Source organism: Vigna umbellata, chromosome 4, assembly GCF_029865625.1.
Source record: "Vigna umbellata cultivar VRB3 chromosome 4, Vumbellata_1.0, whole genome shotgun sequence".
Classification (NCBI taxonomy): Eukaryota; Viridiplantae; Streptophyta; class Magnoliopsida; order Fabales; family Fabaceae; genus Vigna; species Vigna umbellata.
In genome coordinates, this window is record NC_142168.1 from 25,573,062 (window position 1) to 25,585,766 (window position 12,705).

General features: G+C 37.3%; 2 protein-coding genes across 3 annotated transcripts; one reads left to right on the forward strand and one right to left on the reverse strand.

Moving 5' to 3' along the window:
* Window positions 1-3,700: 3,700 nt before the first annotated feature.
* LOC148199688 (F-box protein At4g22280-like) lies at window positions 3,701-6,057 on the reverse strand. 2 transcript variants are annotated; one of them, XM_088114194.1, is made up of 3 exons: window positions 5,909-6,057; window positions 4,162-5,136; window positions 3,701-4,004 (listed from the first exon to the last, which is right to left on the reverse strand). In XM_088114194.1, the coding sequence occupies exons 2-3, from the start codon at window positions 5,101-5,103 to the stop codon at window positions 3,786-3,788; spliced, it is 1,161 nt and encodes a 386-aa protein (XP_087970320.1). In that variant the 5' UTR covers window positions 5,104-5,136; window positions 5,909-6,057; the 3' UTR covers window positions 3,701-3,785. The 2 variants fall into 2 exon arrangements, with proteins under 2 accessions (XP_087970320.1, XP_087970321.1); XM_088114195.1 differs by lacking the exon at window positions 5,909-6,057 and adding an exon at window positions 5,719-5,838.
* Window positions 6,058-7,775: 1,718 nt separating this feature from the next.
* LOC148199689 (uncharacterized) lies at window positions 7,776-10,470 on the forward strand. Its single transcript, XM_088112759.1, is given in 3 exon segments — window positions 7,776-7,843; window positions 9,859-10,352; window positions 10,355-10,470. Coding segments are annotated over 3 exon segments (678 nt in total).
* The last annotated feature ends 2,235 nt before the right edge of the window (window positions 10,471-12,705 follow it).

Sequence of the window (12,705 nt, forward strand, 5' to 3'; positions counted from 1 at the left end):
GGGCAGGATATTTGAATCAACATTTTAAATATCTCTAGCCTTAGGTGTTTTTTGTTTTGATGATATCATATGTTTAGCTTTTAGTTTTACTTATGAATTGACAATAGCACAATTTAAATAAATTGTGAATTGATGAATTCTGTGAATATATATGAATTGAAAAATTGGGTTCTTTTGTTTTGATGATAGCATTTACTTTAGTCTTTTAGTTTTACTTTTGAATTGGAATTGATGAATTGGTGATAGCATGATTTAAATTTTGAATTGATGAATTTTGTGAATATATGAATTGGAAAACTGATTTTTGTATTTCAGGTCTGGTTAAATGAGCAAAAATGAACCGAATTAAAATAAAAAAACACTATAGTTGATGTCGAAATATACATTGCTCGATGTTAATATAAGTATATCAACGTCACCATGTACACTACAATGATCGAGGTTAAACCATTTACAGTGGATTAACATCAAAATGCAACACAATGCAACCACTAGTAAAAAAAGTAGATTCTAACGCGCCATATATGCTTCGGTTACGTAAAACCCGAAGCGTAAAAGGTTATATACCTCGGTTACACCTTGACCTGAGGCAGAATGGTGATATTGCCTCGGTTAGAAGAAGACCCAAGACCTATACCTCTACTTTTTGTCTGACAATTTTTTGAAAAGGCCCTATTTCCTTGGGTTGCCAGGCAACCCCTGCGTATACACCTGTGCAAGTCAGGCTTTTCGCCTATATACCTGCTGCACCTGCTAGGCACCTGACATTTCAACACTTTATACCTCGGGTTTGGCTCTTAACCGAATCCATATTGTGCTCTTCAATCCACTTCTCAGATCTTAACCTACACACGCTTCATTTGCACAGCCCAACAACTTCTTCTTTCTTCCCCTCTACGGTTTCGTCCACCACTGCCACTCCTTTCTTCCTCTCCTTGTGCTGCTAGTGGTCTCGCTTGCCTCCTACTCGTTGTCGTTCTTGGCGCCGTGCCTCCTGCCTGCGTCGCCGCGCCATTGGTGCCCCGCCGCTACTGCTTGCCATGCTTCCTTTAACGACGTCGCTTATGTCGCTGTTGTAGCCTCCGTCGTTGTTTCCTCCGCCACTGCCAAGCTCAAATGGCCAAATCTGTTAGGATTTTTGCCTCCTCCCCCTAAAATCAAAGAGAGTATGTTCATCTTCATCCACCGCTCCAGATCGCCAAGCCCAAATCACCAAGTCGCACCAGATCGGCGAGCCCTCCATCGTCGCCGTTGCGACGCTTGTCGTCAAATCCTCACCGCAAGTCGCAGCTACCATCTCACCCCTTAATGGAATGTCGCTGCCGCCCTAGACCGACAATCTTCTTTTTCGAACAAGTTTTGTTGTGAGGAGACACACATTTGGAAAATCTTAGGTCTCTGTTTTGATCTTGGATTGGGATTTTGTGCTACTGTTTTGATTTTGGGTGAGTGGTGCCGCGTGGGGGAAAACGACAGTGGATAGCTTGTGGTACTGCATTTCATCCATGCCTGACAACGGTGGCATGATTTCGTTTGTATCTCTTAACAGCAATGGCCTTTCATTGAAATTTGTTGGCCTTTTGGGGTGTTGTACGTAATCCTAATGTTCATTGCTGGTTTAACAGAGTAGTTGAAAAATAATATGGGTTTGTGATTCATGTCTTTTCATACTCTCAGGCATGTGAACACTACTTTGGATGTGTTGGGAATCCTTATCCTGGGAACACCTTGGTAAAAGGTGATATATAACTTAAGTTTCTTTTTGCTTTCAATAAGTATAAGGTTTTAATTTTTGGTTCTTCTTGTTTGTGTGCTATGGAGAAGAGGACCCAAGATCTCCGACTAGGACTTCTGGATGAATTGGGGAATTACTGTTGATGGCTATGTAGCATTTGCTGATGATGTAGAATTGCTTAAAGTCCTCTGCTGAATTGTTGTGAAAAACTCCTCTGTTGTTAAATTTCCTTCTACCATTATATATTAAAAATTCCTAAACAACAAAAAATCCAAAATTACATAATGGTTCAGTACAGGCCTAAAAGCCTAAAATATGAAAAAAAAACAAGTTACTACCTCGGTTACAAAAAAACCGAGGCATAATCCTACCCTCTTCTGATTCGGTTCATACTCGAGACAAAAAGCTTACCCTTTTTTACCTCGTCTGTATATGATTCGGTTGCAGAACCGATGCCTATAAGCAAAAACAACCGGGTGTCTTTTCCTCGTATTGTACTAGTGAACACTAGACGAGCTTCTCTCTGGCTCAGCAAGGGTAACATCGACCGCCCAGCAAATTCGACGTCAACTTTACATCTAGTCCCCACACAAAGGATGCTAAATTTTCCTTTAAATATAACTATTTATTCACATATTTGACGTCCAACTCTTTATTGCTCGACGTGTCTATAAATAACAAGTAAGGTCGATCTACATAATTCGACATCAACTTTACGTCCAACCTCTTTCCATTGGACATCAATTTTACATCTCGTCCCCTTACATCGGACGTCAAATCTTCCTTTAAATATAATTATTTATTCACATATTAGACATCGTTCTCTTTACTACTCGACGTGTATATAAGCAAGTAACGTCGGCCTTTAGTATTCAATGTCAAAGTTACGTCTCCCGATGTGACATCGATTACGGATTCGTTGTTAAAAGCCCAAAATATTCGACGTTCTCCGTTTTTTGTACCAGTGTATGAACAATTATATTTTGTTGTGTTTGAATTTTATGGTTTAATGATATTTTGATGTTTATCCATATCCTTTGCTTATTGGTTGATTGAAATCTTATGATTGATTGGATGTTGGATATCTTATTGGAATCATGAATGATTAGATATGATTAAAAGAATGAAACCGTTTGTATGAACGCAATATTACACTGTATTTAAACAGCTGGTGTGTTCTCAGTCAAAAGCAGCGATAAATAAGAGTAACACAAAAAACAGTATTGAAATTCAGCCAAAAATAAATGGTCAACATATAAAATTACGCTGTCAGGTTTAAGGAACAATTACAGTTTTATCAACCACCTACAATAGTCTAACTATATACTCTAGCACATCAAAAGGAAAATAACTTCTAACTTTCCTAAATCCAACTTTAAACCAAATTCAAGGTTCCAGATTTGAGGTCTGAGAATCAAATCACAAAATTAAGTTTTAAGTGTGTTGTAGACTTGTATCATCACAAACATTTTGTTTGCAGTCAGAAAAAGTATCTCAAGTTTAGAAAATGAACAATGACTCCTTTAATAGAGCTTAACCATAAAAAGGAAGATGTAATGTATGACACATTTTAAAGCTAGAGATAGATAAATTAATCAAAAGATATGGTTCCATATCTTTTCCCTAGACTCCAAAGAAGTTAGGTTTAAAATATAACATATATCGAGCTGATTACAACCACTTAATAACTTTGATAGTCTTTCAATTACTTTTGTATTAAACATTGGGCCGTTAAATGATTTAGCTCTAGTTACTATCATTGTCATTTGAAAGGTACCCAAACAAAATTCCTAATGCAGTTTCAATTCAGTCGTAAGCAGATATTTTTCTCATCATTCCAAAGCCTCCAACTTCAACATCAAAACAATGAAAATTTTGTTTCAAACACGGTTCCTCTTAGTAGTAGCTTATTAAATTTTATAAATTTCATCTGCTAAATTGAAAAAGAAAAAAAAAAACATTAAAGACACCGCAAACACAATCCATAACTTGCTACATAAGTTCAAAAACAGAAACATGAACAAAGTAAAATTGAACAATTTGAAAAATGTTATACCCCAGAGCTAAGCATGTATATCTCTTTTTTATCATAATCATGATCGTAGTCAAACTCAATTCTGGCCACTGGAGAGTTCTGAAGTAGGTATTTCAATGATCTTTTTAATCTATCATCAGATAGTTGTTCGTATGGTAGTTTCTTCACCATTAATGCCTTCAATTGAGGGAAACGAGGAGGTTGAAGGCCCGCTGAAAGAGGTTTTGATAGATCCTACAGAGATAGAGAAAATTGGAATTGAAGACATACTTTGATCAACATTCTTAATTGCAAGACTAAGTAATAGGAAAAAAATGACACAAGAACACAAGAATCTTATGAGCCTTACGAAAAAAATAAAGAGGTAAAGAGTAAAAGCATAGTAACTAACTTGTAATATCATGTGAAGAGCACTCAGAGACACTGTCATTAACTTTACATTTCTTATCCCTTCCAGCCAGCTTATGATGAGTAACTCTGTCTTGTGATAACATATATTTCCAACTGACTCAATGGTTACCTCCTCGAGTAAAGAAAGATTGGGTGAGCCAATTAATGGATTATCAGTATGACCCGATAGAGTGAGAGAAGTAAGGTTTGGAGTACAAAGATCAACTGGGAAAAATCCTGCTTCAAAGCTACCATCCAGGGTCAGATTGGAAAGGTTAGAATTAGATATACGGAGGAAATTTTGATCATTATGCAAGGAACAACCTTCAAGTATCAAAGTATTCAACACGGGACAATAACAAAATGGTTCAGCATAGTCACAGCCATGTGCAGTAAAACTGACAGACTTAAGTTGCATGGTTCTTATTGCTGGCATGTACAGATACTCTGGAAGTACTATCATAGAAGAATCATAAGTACTAACAGAAAGTTTAAGAAATGTCAAGGTCTCACAGGAAAAGATGTAAGGGCGAAAATCAAAACTGGGTTTGCTACTCAAAGTTATAAAGATTGTCAACTGTTGAACATTGTGCCCCGATGCATATTTCATGAGCCTATTCAGGAGGTGGGGCTGAGCATAACCGCGACGGGTGAATTCAAGATTAAGCAGTGAAAGGGAACCATCACGTGTAGACAGAACGTGAGACACAAATTTGCTGAAATTGACAACATTATTAAAGAACAATGTGTTAAATGCAAGAGTGGTGAGCTGTTTCCAGAGATCCTTCCATCTTTTAGACAATACACAGGTTTGAACAGCATGCTTTGTGTCCATAAACTCCATCATGTGGATCAGAACACAGTCAGGCAATTCACTCAGCCTGTCCCTCTTCCCTTCTCTATCTTTTCTACTCGGCCTCTGTCTCTTCTTCCTTGTCTTCATAATCAATTTTCCTACTTTTCCTTCTATTGATACCTGACCAAAGAAATGTTAGAAAAAATATTTCTTTATCTCATATATGCTTTAAATCGAAGAAAATTAATAATCCCTCTAAGAGTATTTTTCATTTTTATAGGGAAAACAACTATTTTATGAATAAAGGTGTAAAAAAATATCACATTAGCATATGAAAATAAGAAAATTCAAACCAAATCCTCTTATTGTCACTTTAGTCACAAAGGATCTGATTGCATGCAAGTTATAGTCATGGATCTGATTTTACATGCAAGTTGTAGTCATAAAGCATCTGATTGCATGCAAGTTATGGTCACAAAGGATCTGATTAGTTATAGTTACAAAGGATCTGATTGCATGCAAGATATAGAAGCGTGTTTGGATACAAAACTACTTTTCAGACCATAAAGACAGGAAAATGCATTAGTAGATAAACACTCAAAAGCTCTTCTAACAGTGTATCCACAAAAGGCCCAAGTGTTTTTCAGAGTTTCTTGATTGGATATATAGAACTTTTTCCAATTAATAAATACTCTAAAAAAATCCTTCAGGCTGTTATTCAATCAATAATTTGAATTTGAATAAAAATAAGAAACAACTTACTCTCCCTATCTCTCTTTTCTCAGGAATTTTGAGATCTGATGATAAACCTTAGTCCTCCCATTATGTTTTTTTTTTTCTTCTTTCAATATAAAGATAAAAAATATGAAATAGAAAGCTCAGTTAAGAAAAAATCTTGTTTTGCTGTCATTTCTAAAATAGCTAGAAAAAGAAAAGGTGGCAGAAGAAATACCTTGTCCTTTGGAGATGTCAAAGTTACAAAGCGGCGGCTTCAAATTTCTTTATTCAATATTTTGTTTAGGGTTTGAAACATGAATTGTGGAAACCGATAAAACCAATTTGAAACTGAAGCGCCGCAGACCGAGTGAAGAATCATTACATAGTTTGTTTGAGTGACACATCCTCCGCTCTCTCGATCTTATATAGGCGATTTTTTTATTTTTTTATTCCGTATCTATGTAATAGTTATTTATTTGTTTTTTCTATTTAATACAATACTTTATTTAAGTTACATCTTTGATAACTTATAAATTTAATTAATTTGGTTATTAAATTTTGTGATACTTTATATATATTATCTTCTGTCTATCCATCAAATAAATACATAAATAATGAAACTAAAATAAAGAAAGAACAAATTTATAAGAGCACTATTAATTAAATGTAAAAATGAAAGCAGAAATAATTAAAATATTATAACAAAAAGTATATATGAAGACAAAAAAATTATTATAAAGCCATATAAACAATTATTATTTACTAAATTTATAGATCTCAATATTTCAAACATATACATATATGTGCTACAGCTAAAGTAGTACATGAAACGACAAAAGGTGATTTTATGGTGTAAGTAATTATTATCAATAAAAAAAATGATGAAACATATTTAAATAAATAAATTGATTAAGACAAAAGTGGACTATTGGGATGAAGTATGAGTTAAGATAATAAGAAGTAGGTTTGACTCATATTTTATGAATACCTTTTATAAAGTTGGTAAATGAACAAGATATTTTAAGTTCTAAGTTGACCACAATTATTTTAAGGATCTTTCTTTTCATAAGTCAATACATTTTGGACAATTATCATATATAAAAACATTTATTGTTATAACATTGTAATATAGTAATTATTATCTTAATATAAAACATTTATTGAATATTATTAGTTTATTAATTATGAATAAGTATGAACAAATACGAATCAAGGGAGAATTTAAAATATTTTAGGATTGTTTATCATTATTTTTATGAAGATTTTAGTGAATGGTTATCACTATTTTATGAACATTTTAGAATATGAGTTGAGTGTGAGAAACCTGAAGGAATGTTGGTTCTGATCCTATATTTATAAGTTATCTCATGGACCCTAAAATGACACCGATCCAATAAAATATAAAAAGACTTATCTTAAAATCCTGTTGCTCATAAACCGCCTATCAACATCTTTAATCTAATAATATAAGTGTTGGCCTAGCTTTAACAGAACCTTTTGCTCTGGTTGGCCATAGTGGTGATCGAAAGTGTATGACCGTTTGGTCTCTAGTAGGTATAATAGATTGCTTGACGAGCGTTGTCCTGGTTTGACATGGTTGACGGACGCGATTGTTGACGAGTAAGCGCTGCTACAGTAGATAGACGATCTTGGATGCTAACTGTTCGACCTAGATATCATACTATAACACTTGAGAAGCTGTTGTGTTACGGTGCATGCTTCTAAATCAAGACAATGCAAACGAATGGAAGTGTCTCTCTTGGAGACAACATGGTGGACAAATTGGGTCGTAGCTGTCGAGAGTTTTGAAGTCACTGCGTTTGAAGCAGGAGTGGTGAGACATTTCAAAACTTTGTTCCATCGTTTGGATAAGAGAGACGTTCGAACTGCTGTAGTTGTGTCCATGAAATGCATAATGTGGAGAAGAACATCGTCAGACAACTCACTGAGGAAGTCCATCTTATCTTTCTCTCTTCTGGTATTCTGTTTCTTCTTGGTTTGTGGCTTCAACTCTACCATGCTTTCTTTTTCTTCTTCCATGGATGAAAGGACAAAAGGTGTTAGATTCATCATATACCTTACCTATATAAACTCCCTAAAGAATGGCAGGTTTTTTGTACACTCAGTCTATTTCCCAAGATTCAAAGGACTTTCCTCCGTTTATATTAAGGTAATTTGAAAAAGATATCTTCTGTTAAGATTTTCAACGTGTTGTTAGAGATAATTATGTTTAAATTCACTGTATTTTTTTAAGAGGTCATTATTTCTTCTGTTTAGATTCCGACCAACAAAGTGTTTAATACAAATTAGTGTAGCAATTATTCTTTTAATATAAAAAGTATAATTTTGTCTTTTATATTAATTCGTATATATTTTTGTTTTGTTATGGCATATGGATAGTTTATAGTTAATTGTTTTCTTTTTTTTTTTTATCTAAGAATGTAGTTTTTAAAACTTTCTCTACCCCAACATTCTTCTTATTTATATTTTGAATTTATATTTTGTTACTAATTTATAAATAGAATCGGGTGATTGTGAGTGAAACATATTGGAGTATGGATTCAGCGTGAATAGAACGTACCTGACTTTCAGTCCTGATTTTGTATTTATAATTTACCTCATGGATCCTGAGCTGATACAAGCCCAATAAAATATAAATAGAATAAGATATAAACAGATTACCTGAAAATCCGGTTGATTGTTTATAACCTGCTTATCAATATCTTTAATTAGATATTCTTTGATTTTATCATCTGCTAGACTATTGGCCCAATAATAGCTTAAGTGCTGTCCTAATTGCAGCTCAATCTTTAACCCAGTTAACCGTAGCGGATGGACCAAATGACCCTGAGTGGATGGACTGAAGGGTGCTGAATGCTGACCGTTTGGTCTACCCTAGGTACGATAAGTTAATATTAAAGTATTTTACTATAAATAATTCTTTTACAAATGAGTTTCATAATTTTAAAACACACAATCTTTCGCATACTATTGAAGTGATTCTTTATTTGTGTAACACTAGTGCAAAATTGGCTTTTAACGTCCTCCCATAGACGTCCGTCCACACAAGCCCCAACATATATAATTGACCGGTGGCATATTCGTAAATAAGTGAAACTCGAGACGTCCGTCCTTGGCCGAGCTGGACGTTTATAATATTATAGACGTCCGTGGGAGGGGGACGGACGTCTCCTAGGCTCCCCATGGCAGCTCTTAAACGTCCGTCTTGGGTCGAGACGGACGTCTATAATATTATGAACGTCCGTGTGAGGGGACGGTCGTCTACTAGGCTGAACAAGTGATCGTTTCAGTCCCCATGGTCAGCCCTTAAAACGTCCGTCCTGGAGCGAGACAGACGTTTATAATATTATGAACGTCCGTGTGGGGGGGGGGACGGATGTCTAGTAGGCTTAACAAGTGAACGTTTCAACTCCCCATGTCAGCCCTTAAACGTCCATCTTCGGTCGAGACGGACGTCTATAATATTCTGAACGTCCGTGTGAGGGGGACGGACGTCTACTAGGCTGAACAACTGAACGTTTCAGTCCCCATGGTCAGCCCTTAAACGTCCATCCTGGGGCGAGATGGAGGTTTATAATATTATGAACGTCCGTGTGGGGTGACGGAATAGTAGGCTGAACAAGTGAACGTTTTCAAGTCCCCATGTCAGCCCTTAAACGTCTGTCCTTGGTCGAGACGGACGTCTACTTGGCCGAACAACTGAACGTTTCAGTCCCCATGGTCAGCCCTTAAACGTCCGTCCTGGACGAGCCGAACGTGTATAAAATTATAAACGTCCGTGTGAAAGGGCAGGACGTCTACGACACTGAACAACTGAACGTTTCAATTCCCCATGTCAGCCCTTAAACGTCCGTCCTCGGAGGGCTCGGACTTCTATAATATAATAAACGTCCGTCCCCCGATATCAGACGTTTAAGGGGCTGAATACAATTAATCTCCAACCACCCTGTCAGCCTCTTGAATGTCCGTCTTGGAGGGGGACGGACGTCTATTATATTATAAATGTCCGGCCCCCTTCAGGACGGACGTTCAAAAGGGTGACGGGTTGACCTACCCTGTCAGCCTCTTGAACGTCCGTTCTGGACGGGGCCGGACGTTTATAATATTATAGACATCCGTCCCACCTAGGCCGGACGTCTAAAACCACCCACGAATATCTTATAGACGCTCGGAGATACAACAGAAGGAAATCCAAAAACTCCGCGAGCAAGAGAAGCGCGAATTGGAAATGAAGTCGCAAAAGCGCCAAGCAACGTCCTCCGACCCCGCTACTACCGCTCCCACCTCCTCGAACACCGCCTCCGCATCATCCTCATCTGCCGCCTCCACCTCCCTTACTGACGAACAAAACATCGACAACCTCGTCCTCCCGAAACCTGAGGTCATCCGCCGCCTCCGCTTCCTAAAGCAGCCAGTCACGCTCTTCGGGGAGGACGAAGATGCTAGGCTGGACCGAGAGGGTGGAGGTGGCGACGACGACTTGAGCGAGGGAGGCTCTAGCGGCGCTGATGCCGATAAAGATTTGAAGCGTATGAAGGCGAATTTTGAGGAGCTGTGCGACGAGGATAAGATTCTGGTGTTTTTTAAGAAGCTCCTGAACAAGTGGAAGCAGGAGTTGCACGAGAAGCCTGAGTCGGAGAAGCGCACAGCTAAGGGGAAGACCATGGTTGCTACGTTTAAGCAGTGTGCGCGTTGCTTGAATCCGCTGTTAAGAGCGAACGTCTATATAGACGTCCGGCATGTCATAGCGAACGTCTATATAGACGTCCGTCCTGACACAACGGACGTCTATATAGACGTCCGGCCTGACAACCGACGTTTTGAACGACGTCACCCGCATAGACGTCGGGGGAACGTCGGACGTCAAAAGGCCCAATGACCGGACGTCTAAAGCCCTTTCTGCACTAGTGTAAGTTAGTTTTCTACATATTTTCTCCCAGTCCACTCTATTTTGTCTTTGCATGTAATCCTTCTTTTTTATTTCAAGTGTCGTTTAAGTCATCAATATGAGTCTCTTCTGATAAATGATTATGATTGTATGTCTTGATCGATCTTTTTGATATTTCTATATGTAGAAGAACATCATGTGGAGTTAGAGGTGTTTTTGTGTTTTTAGAGCCATTTGAGCTGAGTCACAAGTGAGGGAGACTAATTCTAGATTTTTGTCGGTTAAGATTTGTTAATTGGTGTTATGAATTATGAATGTGGTTTGAAGTTCTGAATATGTATTTCTTTGCTATGTGATTATGAACTACTTGTTTAACTTTAAAGTGGTAAATTGAAATGTATTTGAGCCAATGATTTATTTTGAAGTTTGTGTAGTATGTATTTATGAGCCAAGGTGAAATGAATTGAAATCGATTAATGTGATGTTGAGAATGCCCTTTTGAGCGTGAATGAGGTAATTTGACATTGATTAAGCCAAAAGGAACCAATTTTGTGATCATTGAAATGTTTAACACTCAAAATCGACTCAAGGAGTGTCAAATTATATGAATCAAACTCAGAAGGAGAAATGGAGATTTTTATACCATTGGGTGTGATAATGGTTGAAAAACCGTTATTTTTATACTTAATTTTGATATTAAAAATACCCTTTATGACTTAGAAACTAGCTTGGAATCATGCTTTTGTTTAAGTTTTGAAAATAAGAGAGTTGGATGGGTTTTATGCTTGTTTTTCCTTGTTTTGACAGGAATTAGGATGAATTAGATGAAGAAGTTGAAGTAGCAAGGAGTTGGAACCTAGAAAGGACAAAAACAGAACATGACTAAATAGTAGGATGCGAGAGAATCCAAACTGAACGGTCTGATAGAGGTTAAGAAGCCAGATCGGATGGTCAGATACAGGAGAAGATAGACCGAACGGTTCATAGCAGAGACCGAACGGTGTGAAGGTGATGGTACTTGGTCGAGTGACGTGATCAAGAAAGACAACTGCCGAACGGTGCAATAGAGAGCAAAAGGGTGGTAGTACTGGACGAAATGGTATTATACAGAAGACAACTGCTTGACGATGTAGCTGAGGCCGAACGGTTGGAGAAAAAGATAGACACAACCGAACGGTTTGAAGCCGAGAGGTGGTCAACAGTGTGAGACCGTTCGGTCAAAAGTGAAACTGATCGGTTAGATTCATCTGCTGAGTGCCGCACCTACTGTTGAGCGCCATTTTAGCGCTGAGCGGCGGCGACGTGGGCCTTGGACCTGTTTTCTGATATTTTTATGGGCTTTGACCTTTTTTCTGTTATTTTTATGTTCTATTTAAGGACTTGCGCGTCCTAGGGATTGTGTCTTTTGATGACTTAAGCACAGAAACACACTTTTCACCCCTTGGGGGTAGATTTGGGGATGGTGACGAGTCTCCTCTTCTCTTTCTCGGGCTTTTTTTATCTCTTCCATTCTTTCATTCCATTGTTCATCTAGTTTTTCCATGACGATGGAGGGCTAACCCTTATTGTTGTTGGGAAAGATGTAACCTTATAAACTCTCATGTATTTGAATTGATTCTTAATTTATATGCTTTATTCATTATTTGTTAGGGAATTCATCTGTTTCTAATGCTTGCTCTATTTAACTCATTTAGTGCATGATTTATGAATTGCATTAGTGTCGGGAGGTTCCTTACAATTCAGGTTTTTGTTGAATTCTCCCAAGCGTAATATTTTTCAGGGATGAGGGTATGAGTACTTGGTCGTCTTAAGCTCTTGATCTTCAGACTTAATTCTCTAGGAACACTAGGAATTGCACGAACTAGGAATTAAGGCAGGCTTATTGCGCCGAGGGATCAGGTTCTAAATCAAACTCAAACAACATATTCATCTCATATTATCAACTTCATCCATTCATTCTTGTGTTCAGCCACAATTGATCAAATTGCATTCATGTTTATTTTATTGCATTTGCATTCAAAATCCCCAAAATTGGTTCTTTAGAGTCTTAATTAGTTGAGTAATTACATAACTGTAAAGTGTCGTGAGTCTCTTGGGAAATGATACTTGGTCTTACCATTTAT